Source organism: Alosa alosa, chromosome 5, assembly GCF_017589495.1.
Source record: "Alosa alosa isolate M-15738 ecotype Scorff River chromosome 5, AALO_Geno_1.1, whole genome shotgun sequence".
In the NCBI taxonomy this organism is placed as follows: Eukaryota; Metazoa; Chordata; class Actinopteri; order Clupeiformes; family Clupeidae; genus Alosa; species Alosa alosa.
Window position 1 is genome coordinate 10,897,268 of NC_063193.1, and position 20,271 is coordinate 10,917,538.

The following is a 20,271-nucleotide window of genomic DNA, read 5'->3' on the forward strand; positions in this document are numbered from 1 at the left end:
AAGTATTTTAAAAAGAAGTAGAATGAGATGTGCTTGCAAAATGAATGATTAGCTCATGAGGAGATGCCTTTTTTCCCATCAAAGAGTCAAACCACTCTGTTATAAAAACAAAAAAACCTTCAATACAGATTTTGCTTTTACATTTCATCATTACTACTTTTTGGAGGATAATATTGTTGTAATGTTAATATTTCAGTGTTATGATAGTATTGTGACAATGTTATTTTTAGAAATTGATTGATTTTAGTAAATCATGCTATACTTTCCTCTTTGCAAACAAAATCATGTTTGCTAGTGCACACATTTTTAAAATGCAATCACTAATGACCAGCATTGTTGAATATGATGCTTTGTCTTTTTCTGTCTCTGATGCACTGAATTATAAGGTGCTCGCTTGTCCTTGCTGTGCTAAAAACAGCCAGTCGGTCTCCATAGTAACCACTGAGTGAAAATGAAATGAGGAAATTAAATCACGCTGTCATGGCGAGAACACATTAATTTTACATAAGGAGGGGGTAACATGCACGTGCCCCAGACACCCCTGCCACCCAATTCTGTGCCGTGGCACAGCACCAAAATGTGCCTATTCCTGGATAAGCCTCCCTGTATATGCCAATAACATTAAAAAGCTTGATTACAGTTTGGTGTTTGCCCATGGAATATACTGTAGTTTTTGTTCTGTTCAATTTATTTTTAGGCAAACAATTCACTTTCATATTCAGTTTAGATATCTGTGCAACATTGCTCATATATCAATGTGTTATATTAGATAATCATGTAGGCTAGATGTTCATTCAGTTTATTAAAATAGTCAAATATAAGTGGCAGATAGATCCAAAAAGAAAATGTAATGGATAATTTATTACAAACATAAATATATTTAAACAAATAAAATTATCTTTATTAAACATCACAAGTCACACTTTAATCTTTCCCCACAACAGGTGGATAGCACCAAAATGTATGCTGTATTTTCATATTTGTATTGTCTGCTGGACAAGTGTGTGTGTGTGTGTGTGTGTGTGTGTGTGTGTGTGTGTGTGTGTGTGTGTCTGTGTGTCTGTGTACATTTGTCTGTCTCCGTGAAGGGATGGAGTGTATTCTCTTGTTAGCTTATCTGTGGAATTAACATAAATGCCAGAGTGGAGGAGATACTGTTGTAAGTGATGGCAAAAGGACTATGAGGGACAACACTGATGTGTCTGCATCAAGCCTCGTCGACCAAAGGGCTGTCACTACGCTCTCCTGTCCTATTGAGCACATACTTGCACACAGCTCACTCTATCACTGTGTCAAAGACAGGAGCCATATAGAGAAAAATAGGTGAAAGATGCATATTAATTTGTATTATTGAAATATTCTAGACAGTTTAAGAATATTTCAATAACGTCTGTAGCATCAGAAGTGCGGTAAGTATTGTGGCCAGAAGTGTGGTCAGTAATGAAGGATCTTAGCTCTAATATGCCCTAGCTCACATAAGCTGGTATTTTTAAGCAGATGTATTACTGTGTTCAGCCAAGTAACCAGTAACCACTAATCACGCTGTAAAAAACAATGTTAGAAAATCCCAACACAGAGATGTTTTGAATTGTGGCACATAACAGGCCTAACAATAAAAAGAGCACAGTAGCTGCACAAAAAAAGGAAAATACTACTGCAGGGGTCTCAGGGCTCCGACAGAAGAAGATTACCATATAACGCCTTTGCCACCCGCTCTACCCATCCTGGGACCAGCACATATGCAATTAAACAGGATATCACACAAAAACCCTACAGTTATTCCCAGTGCCAAGACACACACACACACACACACACACACACACACACACACACACACACACACAGCCTCCCACATATACGGCACACATCCCTTGTCGTCCCTGCACAGACAGGAGCCTATTTAAGTCAAAACGCACCATCCCTCGAAAGCACCAAGACACCCAGGAAACCCTTCGCCGGTGTGATGAATAGAAATGACATCTGGTGGTGCGGGGAGTGATCAGAGGACCAACAACAGTGGGAGGTAAACACTGGCACAAGGCGAGAAATGTTTTCACACACAAGCCTCTCTCTCCCTCGTGGAGTTTCCACAGTATCTAAATTCATTCCTTTTTGATCACTAATGTACATTTCTCATAGCCCCAGCACCAGGGGGGGAATTGGTGGCAACAGCCCCTGAACATCCACACACACACACACACACACACACACACACAGTGCACTGGTGAGTGAGAGTGAGCAAAAGAGCGAGAGAGAGAGTGAGAAAAAAGCAACAAAAGAGAAGGAAATGTAAACGATGGGCATGACGTCTCTCCACTGCCTCGTCTGGCAGCAGCGAACACGGGCACCGGATAAAGAATTTACCTCCCTGTCTGTCTCTCTGTCTGACTGCCTGTCCATGTGTCTCCAGCATGGCTATCTCTATATAGCGCGAGTCTCCCGTCTCATCAATAATGCAGCACCACTTCATGTTTATGCATCCAGCACAAAGACCCGGCACAGACGTGCCATGGGTACTTTAGATATTGACAAGCTTCCTAAGCACCCACAGCAGCCTGAGCTCAGACCACCTCGATAGATGTCAGCAGAAAGAGAGAGACAACAACAAAACACACACACACAAACACACAAATGATGCAACTGGAGCAAGAAGCACCTTGACAGAGTGGTAGAGAGAAAGGGATAGAGAATTAGGGGGGAAAAAGGTAATACACGCTTACCTCCTTTTGGACTCTCCCTTTTGATTTGGCTTTATGCGAGTTCTTATGGCTTCATGATAGCGCGGCACGCAGGAAAAATAACTGTAGTGCCATGGTGATATGCAAATTAATGGATCACGCCGAACACAAGTGCATTTATTATTCATAAATTACTCATGTTTATGCAAATCAGGTTACACGGAAGCATACAGAGGGGGGTGGCTGATTCCTCTGTCTTGCTGCTAGTCAACATCGGATGGAATTGCTCTTAGCTCTTTTTCATCATACAAAAACTATATGTGTAGATATTTGTAGTAGGTTAAAATAATAATTACAGTTGCCTGTTTGATAAAGGTATTCATTCTTCACTTGTATGTGCACAAATATAATAAATATGACTCTGCTGGTTGTAGATATGATTCTAAAACCTCAGGTTAAAAAATATTCAGACAGACAGACAGACAGACAGATAGATAGATATATAGATAGATAGAGGCAGGTAAAGATATAGATAGATAGATAGATAGATAGATAGATAGATAGATAAATAGACAGCTATGAATAGAAATATTTAAGAGTGTTATATTTGCAAACCATATGATAAAACATGGGAAGGCAGACCCTAATGGTAAAATGACAGAGAGGCACATGATAAAAGACAAGAGACACTTACAGCATCCATGGTCCCTAGTGGTGGCAATGCCTCAGAACAGTCCACTATCACTACAGCTGCAAACATCCGATAACAGGGAAGACATGTTAGTGTTTTGCCAAATGACAGTATCTGTCAGTGGCCTGGCTTTTTTTTTTTTGAAGAAAGAAAATAATGATGAAATCTTCACACCATGTTCAGTAAAATAATTATTTCAATCAGGTGCTAAATACCTCCCTGTCAGTGTTTCATAGTCTTCTGAAGTCAGATTAATGATTAAGTCATATTTGATTATTAGCCTACCTATAGGCCTAGTTGCGTCAAATGTCATCTTTTCTTTCAAGACATGCCGTATGAATTAAGTAGGTGACATTTTATTTACTCTGGACATTTCCAGGCTGATAATTTGCGAAAGATGACTAACCAAACACTCTTGTCTGGGTGAAGCTTTTACAATGTTGAATGCACAAAGTCAGTATCAAAGCCAGACTGTCAGATAACTGTCAGACTAAACATCTTGAAAAAAACAAAACAGCTATGCTAACACAATGCAACTAATGCTACCCATATACATCAGGAGACTTTGACAAGATTTGGGAAAGATTATTGAACAATTGGAGTCTTTTAACTAATGTCCCCCATTCAAGCTTTACTCAAAAGACTACTTTCAAGACTCTTTCCCAAATCTTATCAAAGTCTTTGTGATGGCCTTAATTAAATGCTAATTAGGGAATTAAATTAGCCAACTGCTTGATACTACTTTTTACCTGGCAATACAACTTGCAGTGTGTTCTCATCATAGACTGTATAAATACATTATTAGGCATCATTCACACATAAATTGCCTATGGATGAGTTTTTCCAAAGCCGGTGATGAAAAGTAGGTTAGACAACTACACCCCCAGTATTCTTCCTCACCACTAGGAGTCAACCATGAGTTTTTGTATTGACATATTTCATTTAAGTGAAGCCAGCTCAAATATGTGAGATTAAGACCGATCTTCAGCGGGAACGAAAACTGCTGTCAACTTTAAAGTTGAAATAGGAACAAAATAATTTAATCAGGAATTATATTCAGTAGACAAATGTAATTGATAACAGTGTAGTTTCATTTAACATATGAATAATATGTGCACAAGACATATGTTGTCTTGAATTCAATGTAGCCTATCTAGAGAATGGGAGTCTTAGGCCTATGTTTAGACGGGCTCTGATGATATTCAGTTTGCAATACAGTCTATGGTTTGCACTTTGCAAGCATGAAAACAGGGGGTGGAGACACATCTTCATTCTAATGACATGAAATGGCCTGATAAATATCCATTTTTGTCGAATATCTAATTACAGACTCCGTTCTCCACTCTGTTTTCCCTTAAACAATAAAATGCCAGACTACTCCAAAATGGGACTTTTAATTTCTTCACCGCAAGATGACTTCCGTTATGAAAAACCTGCATATCCACATAGTATTGCCGTTGAGTTCACGCACATGTGAAAAGGAAGGATTCAAAAATACAAGTTGCAGACAGAGCCCGTTTACGGAGAGCCGGATCACTCCCTATTAGTTCCATTGTACCTGCAATCTGTTGCAGTTCCGCTAGGGGCGATCACGAATAAGTGCAAAAACAATGGGGGTCTATGAAGCTAGACGGCTAAATTTGTCTCTTTGACCTGGTTGTCGTTGAAAAATCGAAGATTTGATTGTGGTTTCTGCAAGCTCACTATGGATTATAGGTCAAAAGTTGAATGAACGAGTACTTACGTCCTTTCGATTTCTTACAGGTTGAGTCGTTGTTGCCCACAAAGTCAAAGTCAAAGTCAAAGTCAGCTTTATTGTCAATTTCTTCACATGTTCCAGACATACAAAGAGATCGAAATTACGTTTCTCACTATCCCACGGTGAAGACAAGACATATTTTACCAATTTTAAGTCCACAGACAAACATAACATTCAAGTAAACAAAAAAGTAAGTAAATAAGTAAATAAGAGGGCACATATAATAATGAAAAAATAAGAGCAGCAAAATTTTGTTGAAATTGTGCATAGACAGTCAATAAAAAAATCTAGTGCAAAGTCAGGCCAATAAGAGGCTTGGGTAGTTCTGTTTGACCTGAGTAATAAAGAAAGTGGCATAGTGGTGCAAGTTATGTAAGAGCAGCAGAAGTGTTGTGTTTTCAGGACAACAACACCAAGTTGTAAAGTGTACAAGTGTGCAAGTGTTCAAGTGTGCAAGTGGAGTAGTGCAGGCGCCATTGTGGGTCCAATGTCCAGGATGTTATGTAGCTGAGGGTGGAGGGGGGAGGGAGGGAGAGAGTTCAGCATCCTTACAGCTTGGTGTATGAAGCTGTTGGTGAGTCTGGTAGTGCGGGAGCCGCAGGCTTCTGTACCTCTTCCCAGAGGGCAGTAGATCAAACAGATTGTGAGCTGGGTGACTTGCATCACTCACAATTTTGGTCGCCTTCTTGGGTGAGGTGGGTGGTGTAAATGTCCTTCAGGGGAGGGGAGTGAAGCACCAATGATCCTTCCAGCTGTGTTCACTATGCTGCAGGGCTTTCCTGTTGTATTCAGTGCAGCTTCCGCCCCACACAGCGATACAGCTGGAGAGGATGCTCTCAATGGTGCCTCGGTAGAATGTGGTCATGATGGCTGGTGGAGCACTTGCTGTCGCCTGAGTTTGAGCTTGAGCGCTTGCGCTGAGCTCTTCGCCAGTGATGCAGTGTTGGTGGTCCAGGAGAGGTCTTCACTGATGTGCACCCCCAGGAATTTGGTGCTGCTCGCTCTCTCCACCACAGCACCGTCGATGGTCAGTGGCAGGTGTTGGGTGTGACCTCTCCGAAGTCAACAACAATCTCTTTGGTCTTGCTGACGCTCAGCAGGAGGTTGTTGTCCCTGCACCACGGGTCAGATGGTCGACCTCCAACCTGTATTGAGTCTCGTCAAATTTTGGTGATGAGACCCACCAGAGTTGTGTCGCCAGCAAATTTCACTATGTGATTGTTGCTGTAGGTTGCAGTGCAGTCATCGTCAGCAGGGTGAAGAGCAGCCGGACTGAGCACGCAGCCTTGGGGGGCCCCTGTGCTCAGTGCGATGCTGCTTGAGGTATTGTTGCCAACACGCATTACTTGGGGCCTCTGACAGAGGAAGTCCAGTAGCCAGTTGCAGAGGTAGGTACTGAGTCCCAGTTTGTCGAGTTTGCAGATGAGTTGTTGTGGTATTATGGTGTTGAATGCAGAACTGAAGTCTATAAACAGCAATCTCACATATGAGTCTCTTTTTTCCAGGTGGGTGAGGGCTGGGTGGAGGGCAGAGCAGATTGCATCCTCTGTAGACCGCTTGGCTCGGTATGCAAACTGGAAGGGGTCCAGGGTGGGGGGGAGAATGGCTTTGATATGTGACATGACAAGCCGCTCAAAGCACTTCATGATGATGGGTGTCAGTGCCACAGGGCGGTAGTCATTGAAGCAGGATGGAGCAGTTTTCTTCGGCACAGGTATCACAACACACTAGCTTTCTGCTAATGAATGACGTCATTGACGCATTTCAAAGGCTTTTTATAACAAATAAGTGACTCAAAAAATATAATACTCAGCGGTGTGTATTTTCATTCATTTCATTTCATTTCATGTATGCAACATTCAAATTATCTGGGCAAAAAATTATATCCCGAGAAAAGTGGATTTGAGGGGTACAGCTCCATAGACCCCCCATTAATTCTGCACTTATTCGTGAACGCCCTCAGGTGGAACCAGAAAAGGAACTGCAACCAGTTCAGAAACCGGAAGTTTCCCGAGAGTAGCGGTTCTCCCCTTATTAGACATTCCAGAGCCCGTCTACGGAGGGCCTTGCCACTCCGTATTAAGTCCCATTGTACCGAATTTTGGATGCAGTTCCACCAGAGTTCCACTGGGGGCGATCGCCATGAGTGCAGAATGAATGGGAGTCAATGGAGCTAGACGGCTAAATTTGTCTCTTTCACCTGATTGTCGTTGACAAATCTCAGATTTGATTAGTTTGTATAACTTCAACATGGGTTATAGGTCAAAAGTTGAATGAACGGGTACTTAATATGTCCTTTTGATTTCTTACAGGTTGGGTCGTTGTTGCACATAACGCGCTAGTATTGTGCTAATGAATGACATCATTGACACATTTTAAAGGCTTTTTAGAACAATTAAGTGACTTTAAAAAATATAATACTCAACCAAGTGTATTTTCTTTGCCTCCCCTTTCGAATACAATACTCAAATTACTTGAAAAAAAAAATATATCCCGAGAAAAGTGGATTTTGATGGGTACAGCTCCATAGACCTCCATGCATTCTGCACTCGTGGACGAGCGCCCTCATGTGGAACCACAGAAGGAACTGCAACCAGTTCAGAAACCGGAAGTTTTCCGAGAGTGGCAGTTCTCCCCTTATTAGACATTCTCTGGACATTCTCTGTTGCAGATGAGAAGTGACCGGAACAGAGCCAAACTTGGCAAGAATTGGATGAGAACATAGATGATATTCTTGGGGAACAAGGATTGCAAGGAGATAGAATTAGAGCCTTATTTGCTTTCCTGAAAGACACTGAGTTAATGAAAATAATTTAATTTTGGTTTTGTTTTGATTGGTTGTTTATTTGTTGGTTTCTGTTTTGTTATTATGTATAATCTGTAGATTTATTTTACACCTTTCTGATTGAGTAGCCAAAAGTTCCAATAGCATCACTCTACACACTCCTGTACAGTAGGTGGCGGTATACAACAATTAAACGATGTAATCTGCCAATAAAATAAAGAAGAAGAAGAAGAGAAGTAACCGGTAGCATCCATATTCGTAAAGTAGTTTACTGTTTCTAATTTTTTTTAAATATACTTAAGATATTTTTCATCTTTTCAGCGTGATAAATTGTAACCGACGCCCAAGGCTTCTGAATTGGAACACAAGACGGCAAACAAACCACCATGCCAACATGTCATATCAAGACATCTAGAATCTATCGCAAGATAGCATACGTTAGCTTTCGTTAAAAGATAAAGTTAGCGTCGTCTGATTTGCTAGTGCTATAGCAACATTGCAACATCAACTGTAAACTAACCCCTTTCTGTGAAGGCACTGAGAATAAAAACATCACATCGCCAGAGCTGTAATCTCGTGGTAAGTAAGCGAGCTATCGTAACACCCCCAATTATCACCACTTTTGTTCAGAAATTCTAAAACAACGATGTTTTTTAACACTTCAAAATAACATTTGCTAAATTAACCTGACATTTTTCAGTAGCCATAGGTGTGTAGATTTGAACAAAATCTGGTTTGTTTGTTAACGGGAGCATTTACTGCCTGAAATATCCGATTTTGTTTACCACGCTCGGAGTTATAGTGCTGGCCTGATGGGTCGCCTATTTACACCGTTTCAACGGCACATGAACGGTTAGACCGAGAATTCTCGTCGTGAAATTAAAATTCCACTGGAGCTCCAAGCGGTTGTGTACACGCAGCCTTACAACACTGTCTACAGCTCTTTGAGTCACGGTAAAATGTCATTTTTGGTACATAGCTAATTTAGATACACCTATGGTGTGGGTGGTTGCGTTTCTTTAGGAGTCTGCCGTCTTGGTTTGTATAGAAATTGATATTAAGTGACACATACACGCAAGACGGTGGAAATACGGGACCGACGGTAATAGGGGGAGTTCCGATAACTTTTAAACAGTGTTTTTCTCAACGATAACGCTAACCTCACATTCTCAGTCACCCAAAATGCAACGTTAACGCATTACAATTGTGCTGCTGGTCATTTGTGGCAATTACTATTTTCAGTGATAGCTCAGTAAGTTAACTTACATCTTGCGATGCACCTGTTTATGTGCAATATGTCAAATAACCTTAAATGCAGTGTGCCAAATAGATAACGTTAGCTTAGCTTGATGTGAAAATCAGAAATGTGTTGTGACTTAACACATTGTGGAACATTTTCAGGTGCGTTAAATCCACGGGGAATTGGATATTCCACCTCTGTACAGTAACATTATGCAGTCGGTGAAATGTATAATGATTTCCGTCCTTTGTGTGCAGTTTTCCCAATTATGTACCACATCAGTTCTCAGAAAAAGTATTGGCTATTCGAAAATGAGGCCAGCCTGGAGAAACAAAGATATGAAGCTAATCAGAAGTTCCGCTCAAAGACATTGGCAAGTGGAAAGGTACGATGCAAACTATTCACTAATATCTAAGATATTTAGTGTTTCAGTTGTAATCAGCTTGTCACACCCTCTGCAGGCAGTCAACGAGTCTTTATTTCTTGACCACCATGAGGAGATGGTGATCTTCAGACACTATGAGAAGAGGCTAGTGGACTTCAGTGTCATTTTCAAACCTGCAATGCCAAAATCCGTCGTGGTAAATAAGCAAACCATAACAAAATGCTTTGGAAACAAATACATTGTGAAAATTGTAAAATCTCTACTTTAAATAAATTCCTCACATCTCTTTCTCTCTCTCTTAGGGCACAGCAATCATGTATTTTCGGAGGTTTTATTTGAACAATTCACTAATGGAGTATCATCCTAGGACAATAATGTATGTTTAATTAATTTCTTGACACACACTGCAAACAATAGTGACTGAGCATCCCCATGTGCTGTATATTCGTATGTGATAAGTTTTGCTTATGTGGGGTCACACCATATGGACACCTATCTGCTTTGGCAGGTTGACGTGTGCATACCTTTCCTGCAAGGTGGACGAGTTCAATGTGTCCAGCACACAGTTTGTAGGCAATCTTCAGGAGACACCTGCAGGACAAGAGAAGGCCTTGGAGCAGATCTTAGAGTATGAGCTCCTCCTCATCCAACAGCTCAACTTCCACCTGGTGGTTCATACCCCTTATCGACCAATGGAGGGCTTACTCATCGACCTGAAGGTAATACTTCCAGTGCACCCTTGCTTGCGGCTGCTCTGGAAAGACATGTTTTAAAAACAGTCCACCTTCTTGTCAGTGAGCACCCTCTATGTCTCCACCCAGACTAGGTATCCAATGCTGGAGAATCCTGAGGTGCTGAGGAAGGGTGCGGATGACTTCCTCAACCGGGCTACCGTGACTGATGCCGGACTCTTGGCCTCACCCTCCCAAATTGCCCTGACCGCTGTGCTTAACAGTGCTTCTCGGGCCGGGCTCAACATGGAGAGGTGGGTACTGCTTGGGGGTGCTAGTTACTTCCACTGTATCACTGTACACTGTACCACTCTTGAAAGCTTTGTTCTTTAGGGATGGGTGTTGGGGACACAACAAAAGGTATAATGGCTGATACCTGGGTGAGAGACGTGTACCACTTGCTCTGATCATCAGAACACCTAACTGCCCACTTTCCCAAAGGCATTATTCCCTTCTGTGTGTCTCCTAAATGTTAGGACTGATGGCCTTGGCGATTCCGCTAGGCTGTCTGTTTGTGAGAGACATCGAGTGCTGGGTAGGCTCTCTCAGCTCGGACCTATTACCTTCCAGTGAACTTCTGGTGACAAACCTAATTTGCATAATGACATTGCTGCAAATTTGCTGCAACATTGCAAAAGTTAACCGCAACTGTTTGCCAGAAACCTGAAATTTCTGCAAGGGAGACTCTTGACTTTGCTTCTCTTCGTGCAAAGAGTCTGGCCAGGCGTCATTGGCAAATGTCTTCTTCCTGGTGGGTGGACATTTGTTTGAAGTTTAAAATCATTGGAGTTTGCGTACATCCATCTCCATTATTCAACTTTAAACTACATTTTCAAACTCAGCGCTACGTAAAGGTATTCGCTCTCAACCACATTCTCTGTTCGTTGGTGGCTCTCGGTTGGTTTTCTACACAAGAAATCCGTTGAAAGCACATCTGTGCCAATCTACTACTGAAGCAAAAATAAATTGAGCAGAAGTAGGTAGATGGGCGGAGCCAGGCTACCAAAATACCGTGTCCTGGTTCAAACAGACAACACCACTGTAGTGTAATATGTCAACTGACAAGGACCCACTGCCCACACAGGCGGACACGGCACAGTGCCCTATGTTCTTTTCTCTCCAAAAGCAGAGTTCACCACAACAGACGTTAGCCTACAAGTGACCAGATACTCTCCTATAAGTTTTTAGGACCTGATCCCCCCCCCCAACCTAGCCAGAGTGGAGCCCCTTCCATTATGGGATGTATTGGACTCAGGCAAGGGGGGACCCTGAACCAGAGATTAATAGTGAACTATGTGCCTGGCCCGTCAGCGGTTTGATGTGAGCACATTGGGCTTGCTGCCTAATGTGATTACAACCATTCAAAACACCAGAACTTGCCCACTAGATCCCTTTATGACTCTAAATGGGTCATGTTTCAGTGGTGGTGCAGCAGTGCAAACAAACTCCATAATTAATGCTCTGTAGCTGTGATTATTTAAATTTCTACAGGATTTAATTGGAAAGAGTAGAGCCTCTTTAACTGTAAAGGAGTTCTTAAGTGACTATCCCTTAATGTCATGTTGGCTTGGAGCAGAAATATAGGGCCAGCATCCGCTAGTGTGTGGCTTTATGATGGGAGCATGTTGCGTACTCCTGGTGTTCGCTGCTTCTCCTGTCACGGGACCTGTCCATGGTGCTGGAAGCTGAAAGCTGTAACAATGCAGCCCATCTTATATACCCACACCCATTAACACACTCGTATTAATACCAGCCAATGATGTTAAAGTGATATTATTCTGTCCAAAATGTCACTAATGTTTCAACCAGTCCATTGATGAAAGACAAAGATTGTTATACATTTTAAAAATGAACATACGATACACATATTCATGTTCCATTTATAAGAAACAACTTAGTGACAGATCTTCATTCATCCGATTCGGGATATATGTGTTTAAGTTAAAAAATATACCAAGCCTCTTGCTGCAGGAGGCGGTTTTCACGGTCTCCCCCTCTAAGCCCTTTGAATATTGGCATCATGGCCCGCAGAGTTAAAATGCCTTGCGACTGATGATTTTGTCATCATTCTTTCTGATTGCGCATTTGTGCTCAAAGATTCAGGTTTTGAGTTGTCGCTTAGTTTTTCCCACATAAAACAGCCCACAAGGGCACATCAGTAAATATTTACCAAGAGGGGGAGACGTGAAAAACTGCCTCCTGCAGCGAGAGGCTTGGTATATTTTTAACTTACACATGTATCCCGAATGGGATGAATGAAGATCTGTCACTAAGTTGTTTCTTATAAACGGAACACTAATATGTGTATTGTATGTTCATTTTTAATATGTATAACAATCTTTGTCTTTCATCAATGGACTGGTTGAAACATTAGTGACATTATTGGACTGGATATCATTTTAACATCATTGGCTGGTGTGGGTATATAAGATGGGCTGCATTGTTACCTTGTTGCACACTGAAGAGGGCACGCGCCGAAACGCGCCTGTGCAAATAAAAGTATATATGCATAGTGTGGCCTCTCTCCTACTTTACGTATTCTAACTATCCAGGCCAGCACTCTTAAAGCTTAAAAGTATACACATTGAGTGAAGCCTGCTCCTATCCTCACTTACTTTGTTTCTGCATTTATCCCATCCGTGAATTAGTGAACACACAGAGCACACAGTGAACACACAGTGAGGTGAAGCACACACTAACCTGGAGCAGTGAGCTGCCCTGCAACAGTGGCGCTCGGGGAGCAGTGAGGGGTTAGGTGCCTTGCTCAAGGGCGCTTCAGCCGTGGATGTGGGCATGGGAGAGCAGTGCTCAACCACTTCCCCTGCCCACATTTTTCCTACTGGTCGGGGATCGAGTCTGCAACCCTTCGGTTACAAGCCTGAAGCCCTAACTAGTAGGCCACGGCTGCCCCAACTTCAGCCACATACTTCAGAGTCTGTCTGTCAATCTATCCATTGATTGATCTGCTTATATTTATGCATCTGATTAATCACAATACATTTTCAGTAGCATTTGCAAAAGTACTACAGCAATCCTTTTATATTTATTTTCCAGCTATTTGACAGAATGCATGGGATTTAAGGATAAGGAAAGTATGTCAAAACTAATGGACACCATGAGAAGTAAGTTCTTCCAATAATTTTAACAAATACTTAAATACTCACACACATAATGAAATTGGCATATTATGTTCTTACTTAAGTAGTGATTTACTGATTGCAATTACTTAACATTACACAAAAAGGGGGAAAACATTAGCCTAATTTAAGAATTATGGTCGATTTCTGTATCTCATGGGGTGCCTCACGGACTGTCTTTGTGCTAGCTGTACGTAGCTGTAGGTACCTCAGAGGGAGCTTAAAGCAATTTCATTAAATTTTCAAGCTTTGTAATACCATCCTTGAATTTCATGTAGAAATTATTATTATTATTATTATTTTTTTACGTGAAGTGAAACATCAGACACACGAAAGCCAACAAGGTAACAGATAGACAAGTGAGACGGAGAGATAGACAGACAGACACGCAGACAGACAGTGGGACAGGACCGGACTCAGTTGTTTGTAATTGAGTAGAAAAGGTCTGTGAGTGGTCATGATTGGGTTATGGGAAAGGGGGGAAAGGAGGAAATAAAGTTAAATAAAGGAAATATTTTTTAAACAATTGATTAATTAATCAAACAATCAACCAATCAATCAAACAAACAAACAGATAAATAAAGACAGAGAGGGGGACAAGGAAGGGGGGGAGGGGCTTGGGGTTATGGTTTTGTTGAATTTAAAAATGATAGAAAAGGGGACCAGGTGTTTTCAAAGGCTGACATTTGCTTCTCTCTATGTGCATGATGTTTTTCTATTGTAATATATTCTGTGATTCATGTAGAAATTAAACAACTCACCAAAAAATATGAGCTGCCAAAACCTGAAGAGGTCAACATGTGTAAACAGAAGCTGGAAAGGATCCACGCAGAATTCTCATCCACTAACCTGTGAGTACACCAACTAAAGCCCTACATGGGATACCTACCTGTGGTGTCCCAAACTTACACTGTAACATTGTCCTCAGGGTAGCAATATTGCAGTTTTTACATGTTAAGGAAGTGATGTAAGCAGCGAGTGATCAGGCACACATTTACAGTACCTACCTATTTACTTCTTTTTCCCCCTAACATTTTACCACATAGCCGACTACCAAGCAGTTTTTCACATGGCACAGAAGGACCAAACTCAGATTCATGAAGAAATACTAACAGTTTTATTCAGCCTGGTCGGTCAGTTTTGTTTTCGCCCCAAACACGTATCTAAGATGCAAAATTTGTTATATTAATCAAATAGAAAAATAAAAAATACATCAGCTCTCTGCTATAACAAGGAGACATTATCAGTACAGTATCAGTCGGTGTTGGGACTAGGACCCAGGGCACGGATTCACTGTGGAGATCTGTCTTAACTTGCATACAGTGGTGAAGGACACTGAGGTTTTCTTGGGTTTTTGTGACTACAGCAATGCACATCAGATGACAGATCATGTACAAACACCTTGGAATACTTTGGGAAACAGTGTGCATATGACAGACCTGTTGGGTGAACAATGTAAATGTTATGCAGCGTTTGCGGTCAGTGGATGTTTGAGAGTTTGGGCTTAACATAATTGTTGGGACAGCGTCCATTGAAAGGGTGCAAAAACTGGTCAAAAGCCAAGCTACAACATCTGCCAAGGCTACACTCTTAGAAGAGGGTTCTTCATCCCCGAAAAAAAGTACTTTGTTGGTTTCTTCGTAGAACATTTCAAAGGTTTCTTCATAGAGCACTTCTGGCTATCAGTTTTATAAGCGAAGCACACTTGATCAGTTCTAGCCGAGAGAGGGATATGTGTAAACCATTAGGAGAAAGCTAACCACCTTAAACCTAGAAGTTCACCTTAGAACTGCTGTAACTTCAAGATCCTTGGTTCTCTCAGAATAGCATATACAGCATAAGAGTTGTAACAAATGTAAACACATGCACGGAGCACAAAGGGCTAAAACACTTTGTCGATTATACAAAGTTGAGTTGCCATACAAATATTTTCATCTATCAAACACAAATGTTTTTTTTTTTTTTTTTTTTTTTTTTTCAAGGATACAAGCTCAGGTGTTTACGATTAACTATGAGGCTAAGCAAAGCAGCTGAAGTGTACAGTCGGTACTCTGGTAATGTCCCACTCTTGGTAACGTCTTTTCTGGTCCAGGACGTGATCCGCGTTTGTGGTGATAGACTTTTTATTAAGGCTTGTGTTCAGGAGGAGGTGCTGTGTGTAGTTTCCCTGATGGGGCGCGTTCATCATGGCCTTGTCTCAGGTCACTTGGGCTGACAAGCAAAGGTTGTCCGTGAAGTTGGATAGATTCCTGCAGATCTCTGGAATCCGCGTTTGCCGATTTTCACAAATTGAAAGTCTGACAGAAATGCCCTTTGCGGTTGAAGTAAAAGCATCAAGAAGGGAAGGGCGCAGAGCGTTTTTGATTTTTAAGCTGCTTTTGGTTAGGATGCACAATTTATTCTAGGAATAACTCTTTAGGTCCAAATAGGGTAACTGCACCATTTCAAGGGGATCATTTTAAGCACACTAACAACAGAATGAGAAGCATACAGTATATTCGAAATAAGTTAGGATGGACAAAAGATTATATTTGGAGCTGTTTTGGTATATATGAGGTCACTGGTAAACATCTCAGCTCCAGCATTGTCGATTTGTTCCCCCCCTCTTTCTTTTCTGATTGTTCATTTGACTAAATCCTGTTGGTGTTGTTTTCTTGTTGATATCCACTTCACATAACCTGGATGGTAGTCAGTATAGTACATTCGTTTCTGCAAGACAAAGCGTGTGCAGTGTTAGGCCATAGAAACATGTTAGACAGCATATTGTGAAGAGATTGGCTTTCAGCCTGTTCTCTTCAGCCATAGCAAAGCTCATAAATATCAGGTTGCCAGTGTTAGTTTGAGAATTTAAGACACTCTTTGCATCTAGGTTGAGGAAGACTTTGAAGATGGAGGAAAGCTACACTATTCAGAACAAAAATAAATAAATAAAGGGAATTGGGCATACCTTAACTCCATAATGTCTTTGGCACAGAGGATAAAATAACAGTGTTTCTAAGTCAAGACCTTAATGAACCTGACAGCCTTGACAATAAATCACATCTTTAATCCTCTTTAAGAAAATAATTGAATTAAGGTTTTTTTTTTTTTTTGGAAGTGTGAGCTTTTCCTCTGTTGCCAAATCTTTTTAGACCTTTAAAGATCAGTTGATAGTAGTGGTTGGTGCACAGGGCTCTGGGCTTGTGTTGTGTATTACCTCCCCTCCCCTCTTGAATTCTTCTACAATGTCTTACAGTCTGATGAGTCTCATATAAGCACAGTAAATTAGCATAACATCAGTGTGCATCTACAAAGGCATTGCTGACATGCAGTGTGTCGAAACAGTGTGTGGGATGCATGTGCACTTAATTATGACTGTGGATGGAGCTTAATGAGTATGATGAGACATGAAAATGATCTGATGAAGAGAGAGGCTGAGTTAAAGAGTGTACTGAAAGCTGATACATTTTGTGTGGAAAATGGAGATTCTTATGGCTGTTCTGGTCTTGTCCTCGTCTTCGCACAGGAAAAGGAAACGAGGACATGAAGAGGAACATGAGGTCCCCAAAAAGCCACTTCTCACTGAGGACGTAAGTGAAGTCCAAGCTGTAGCTCTTTTAACCCATATACACATGCATAGTTATATGGATTTTGTCTTTCCATGCAGTCTAATGAGGGTGATTTGCAGGAGGTCTGGACCGATGAGGATCTGGACTCCCTGTGAAGACCACCAGGCATCATGTCAGCAGGTTGGCTCTGCTGGTGATGACGCATGGATGGACAAGTTCTTCCAGAGCAGTATTCTAACGCTCAGTTTGATCCATATTTACAGATGTGCTTTCCTGTGAATGCATCGTCATGAGTCTTGTAGACTTTTTTTTTGTTTGTTTTTTTACTAAGAATTAAATATTTTTTCTCTTACAATACATTGGATTCTTACTTGGCTGTCATTTTCAAAGATAATTCTTTCAGATGGATCAAACATATTCCAATTTAGTCACCTCAAAGAAAATGCAATAATATTACCTAGTCATATCTGACATTAAAAAAATATACACAGCCACAAAAGCATGCAGATTTTGTGTTCACGTCATGGCCTGTACACACACATGGGAATGGCTTGGGTCAATTACCAAAACCATATTTCAATCAGTCAGCATTTAATTTACATTACAATTTTAGGGCATTCTGTGATGACTGGCAGATTGATGAGATGTGCCTGACTCAATGATGAGAGACTGTGCATTGTTAATTTATAAAAACAGATTTAATAAGTGCATGCATCCTTGATACAGTCTGTACTATTTGCAAATCAACTGTTGTGTAAACAACAGACTTCCATGAGCTCTTCCCAAGATCATGCTTTTTTTTTTTTTTTTTTTTTTTCCTTTTTCTCTTGACTTTCTGTGTAGCCTCAGGAAAGGCCCAGCCCCTTACAGATATGTGAAACAATTCATAGACAAAAATGCAGCTTCTTTCAATTTATATATACTCATGATTCCAGCAAGAGAATTTATTGTCCTGATATAAAATACCCATACTTTCTGCCAACAAAATAAGAAATCCAATCTACAATAGAATTGTGACTGAACCAAAAGAGATGGATGAGAGGAAAAGCAAGTCAGCATATATGACCACATAATATATCAGTCTGAAATGTATAAAAAACCCTTTACAGATCACACAATCCAGTTAATATCGAGGGAAGTGGATTTGAGAGAGGATTGGGGGGGGTGGTATCTGAAAGCTACCCGTCACCTTTGGCAACCAGGCATTTGAAGAACCGTTCTTTTTTCTTTTTTTTTGGAGGATTCATGAAGCTTTTTTTCTGTTCATTTTACATCACAAACATCAAACTTGCAGACTTGGTCAACTGTATGTGTTCAAAGTACGGAAACGGAGGATAGGGGGTATGGGTCACACAAACAGACTCCTGTGTGTGAAATGGTTAACATGAAGTGTCAGTCACAGCAGGAGTCAGGGTCTTGGCTTGGCTTTGACACTCTAGTGGCAGAAGTTGCATAGTTGTCACGGAGGCGAGGATGATGAAGCGGAGGAGAGTGGGGATGATGACGGGGTGATGGGTGGTGGTGGTTGCCGTAGTGATGTGGGTGGAAAGTGCTGGATCCCATTTGGTACTCCGTACACAGAGGGGAATAGACAGAGGGGAAAGGGAACTACCTGCTGCTGTTGGAATTGGCATACTGGGTCTGCTTTTGCTGCAGGAGCTCAGTGATGGCCAGCAACTTCTTCAGCACGTGCTACAGGAAATGAGAACAGGAAAACACAATGCGTACAACTTTACAATATGTCATTTTACACTGAATAACAGGTACAGGACGCCGTCTACACGAGTAGACAGTTCACAAGAGTTTGAACATCTCTGTGATTCTGTCTACAGCACCGCACGCACGCACGCACGCACACACACACACACACACACACACACACACACACACACACACACACACACACCTGCTGGGCACCCCGCTCATTGCTACGGGTGCGGAGCTCGTCTGAGTGAGTGGCACAGATCTCATGCAGGGCAGCCAGGTCACGGGACAGGTCCGTTCTAAAGTGCTCAGTGACATCAGGGAGGTCTGGGACATTCTGTAGAGAACACACGAGAGAACACACACACACACACATACATATTACTACTGGAGCAGCAAGATATTTCACAGGGATTGTTTTTTTTCCCATGAGCAAGAACTAGCAACACAGTCTGACAAATGGAGAGGAAAAGGAGATCTGACATACACCCAGCTCATCCAGGAACATGATCATTCGATGTTTGTTGTTCTTGATAAACGGATTCACTCCCTCCATGTATGGCTCCTAGAGACAAACACAAGCACCAATCCTGCTATTCAACAGCACCCTTAGGAGAAGTGTCCAAACATTCACTATTCATTTGGAGGTATAGTATACTCAAAAACGGTGGCCTAGTCCACTCATGAGTATTGACCCTGATGCCTGGGGGATTGTACCTTGGCGCCAAACTCCACCAGGTTGGCAAGATTCTGGACAGACTTGGCAACCAGGGTGAGTGTCCTGACTGCCGTGGCGGAGGGAGGATCTACAATGATGAAAGAACACCAATCAAACACGCATCTCTAACATTAATATGGGGACACCTTGCAAGTACTCAGAGTTACTTTGTTCAACTATTGTGATAGAAAGGTGGTTGACATTTCCAAACTATACCACTAACTTGCATTAAAAGAATACACCCAGTGCCATTATTGCTCTATTCTAACACCTTGTTTGGATGTTAACTGGTGTGTTTCCCTATCAATCTTATGTTACAGCTGATCAATCAACTAATCTATTACATTTTGGTGGAATGTGGAAATGTCAGCCAATAGCAGGAGCTGAACTCACCAGCGATAATGTTGAACAATCTGGGGTTGAGAATGGCTGGACAGATGAGCCGTAAGAACACAAAGCCACTGCAAGAGAGAGATGATGTCATCTGAGTTGATACCTTTACACTACACTAGGTACAGGGTGCTCGCCTTTCTTCCAAATTAAAATTCCAGACTTATTCCATAGGGATTTTCTTCTTTAAGACCTCTATTTTTTTTACGTTTTCTACATCATCTTTTTTTTTCTTTTAAATATTTTTATATTTGTTGAACACTGTCAACTTTTTATATACAGTATATATTGCTAAGCAAAACTTGCTGATGACTTGCATCCCACATAAAAACAGACTCAACCAAGTATGACCACAAAGGTGACCACAGAGGTTCTCTTGTTGCATGTCTCTTCATAAACAGCCTAGCCTGGGTGCCTGCCGAACCTAGCCCCGCCCACAACATAGTATTTTGAGTATGGCAACGTCAGGCTATAAACAGCCTATATTAGCTTCTTAAAAAAAGAT

At 41.4% G+C, this 20,271-nt stretch overlaps 2 protein-coding genes and 1 long non-coding RNA gene across 8 annotated transcripts in view; 1 reads left to right on the forward strand and 2 right to left on the reverse strand.

The window, feature by feature from the left end:
- LOC125294712 overlaps positions 1–2,819 on the reverse strand; it is a 41,191-nt gene extending 38,372 nt beyond the window's left edge. For both annotated transcript variants that reach the window (XR_007193555.1, XR_007193554.1), the window contains exon 1: positions 2,721–2,819. This is a non-coding gene — a long non-coding RNA (uncharacterized LOC125294712). The remainder of the gene's footprint in view (positions 1–2,720) is intronic.
- Positions 2,820–8,141: 5,322 nt separating this feature from the next.
- On the forward strand, positions 8,142–17,311 carry ccnh (cyclin H). Of its 2 annotated transcripts, none has more exons than XM_048243168.1 (10): positions 8,142–8,492; positions 9,411–9,538; positions 9,615–9,734; positions 9,841–9,914; positions 10,047–10,257; positions 10,360–10,523; positions 13,324–13,391; positions 14,152–14,257; positions 16,912–16,975; positions 17,074–17,311. In XM_048243168.1, the coding sequence occupies exons 2-10, from the start codon at positions 9,422–9,424 to the stop codon at positions 17,107–17,109; spliced, it is 960 nt and encodes a 319-aa protein (XP_048099125.1). In that variant the 5' UTR covers positions 8,142–8,492; positions 9,411–9,421; the 3' UTR covers positions 17,110–17,311. The 2 variants fall into 2 exon arrangements, with proteins under 2 accessions (XP_048099125.1, XP_048099126.1); XM_048243169.1 differs by having other exon boundaries at positions 9,436–9,538.
- Positions 14,413–20,271, reverse strand: part of rasa1a (RAS p21 protein activator (GTPase activating protein) 1a) — a 48,508-nt gene continuing 42,649 nt past the window's right edge. For 3 of the 4 annotated variants that reach the window (XM_048243164.1, XM_048243165.1, XM_048243167.1), the window contains 6 exons: positions 19,770–19,837; positions 19,376–19,464; positions 19,146–19,223; positions 18,861–18,995; positions 18,567–18,646; positions 14,413–16,115 (listed from right to left, as the gene is read on the reverse strand). In XM_048243164.1, the coding sequence (XP_048099121.1) occupies positions 16,076–16,115; positions 18,567–18,646; positions 18,861–18,995; positions 19,146–19,223; positions 19,376–19,464; positions 19,770–19,837 (490 nt within the window). In that variant the 3' untranslated portion in view covers positions 14,413–16,075. Of the gene's footprint in view, positions 16,116–17,390; positions 18,647–18,860; positions 18,996–19,145; positions 19,224–19,375; positions 19,465–19,769; positions 19,838–20,271 lie in introns of those variants that run through there. The other variant, XM_048243166.1, reaches the window with a different exon arrangement.

Excerpts from the sequence above, each read along its gene's own strand:
- ccnh (XM_048243168.1), top strand. The coding sequence starts at position 9,422 with ATGTACCACATCAGTTCTCAGAAAAAGTATTGGCTATTCGAAAATGAG. Across the intron at positions 9,539-9,614 it reads AGACATTGGCAAGTGGAAAG|GCAGTCAACGAGTCTTTATT; the intron begins GTACGATGCAAA and ends CACCCTCTGCAG. Across the intron at positions 10,258-10,359 it reads GCTTACTCATCGACCTGAAG|ACTAGGTATCCAATGCTGGA; the intron begins GTAATACTTCCA and ends GTCTCCACCCAG.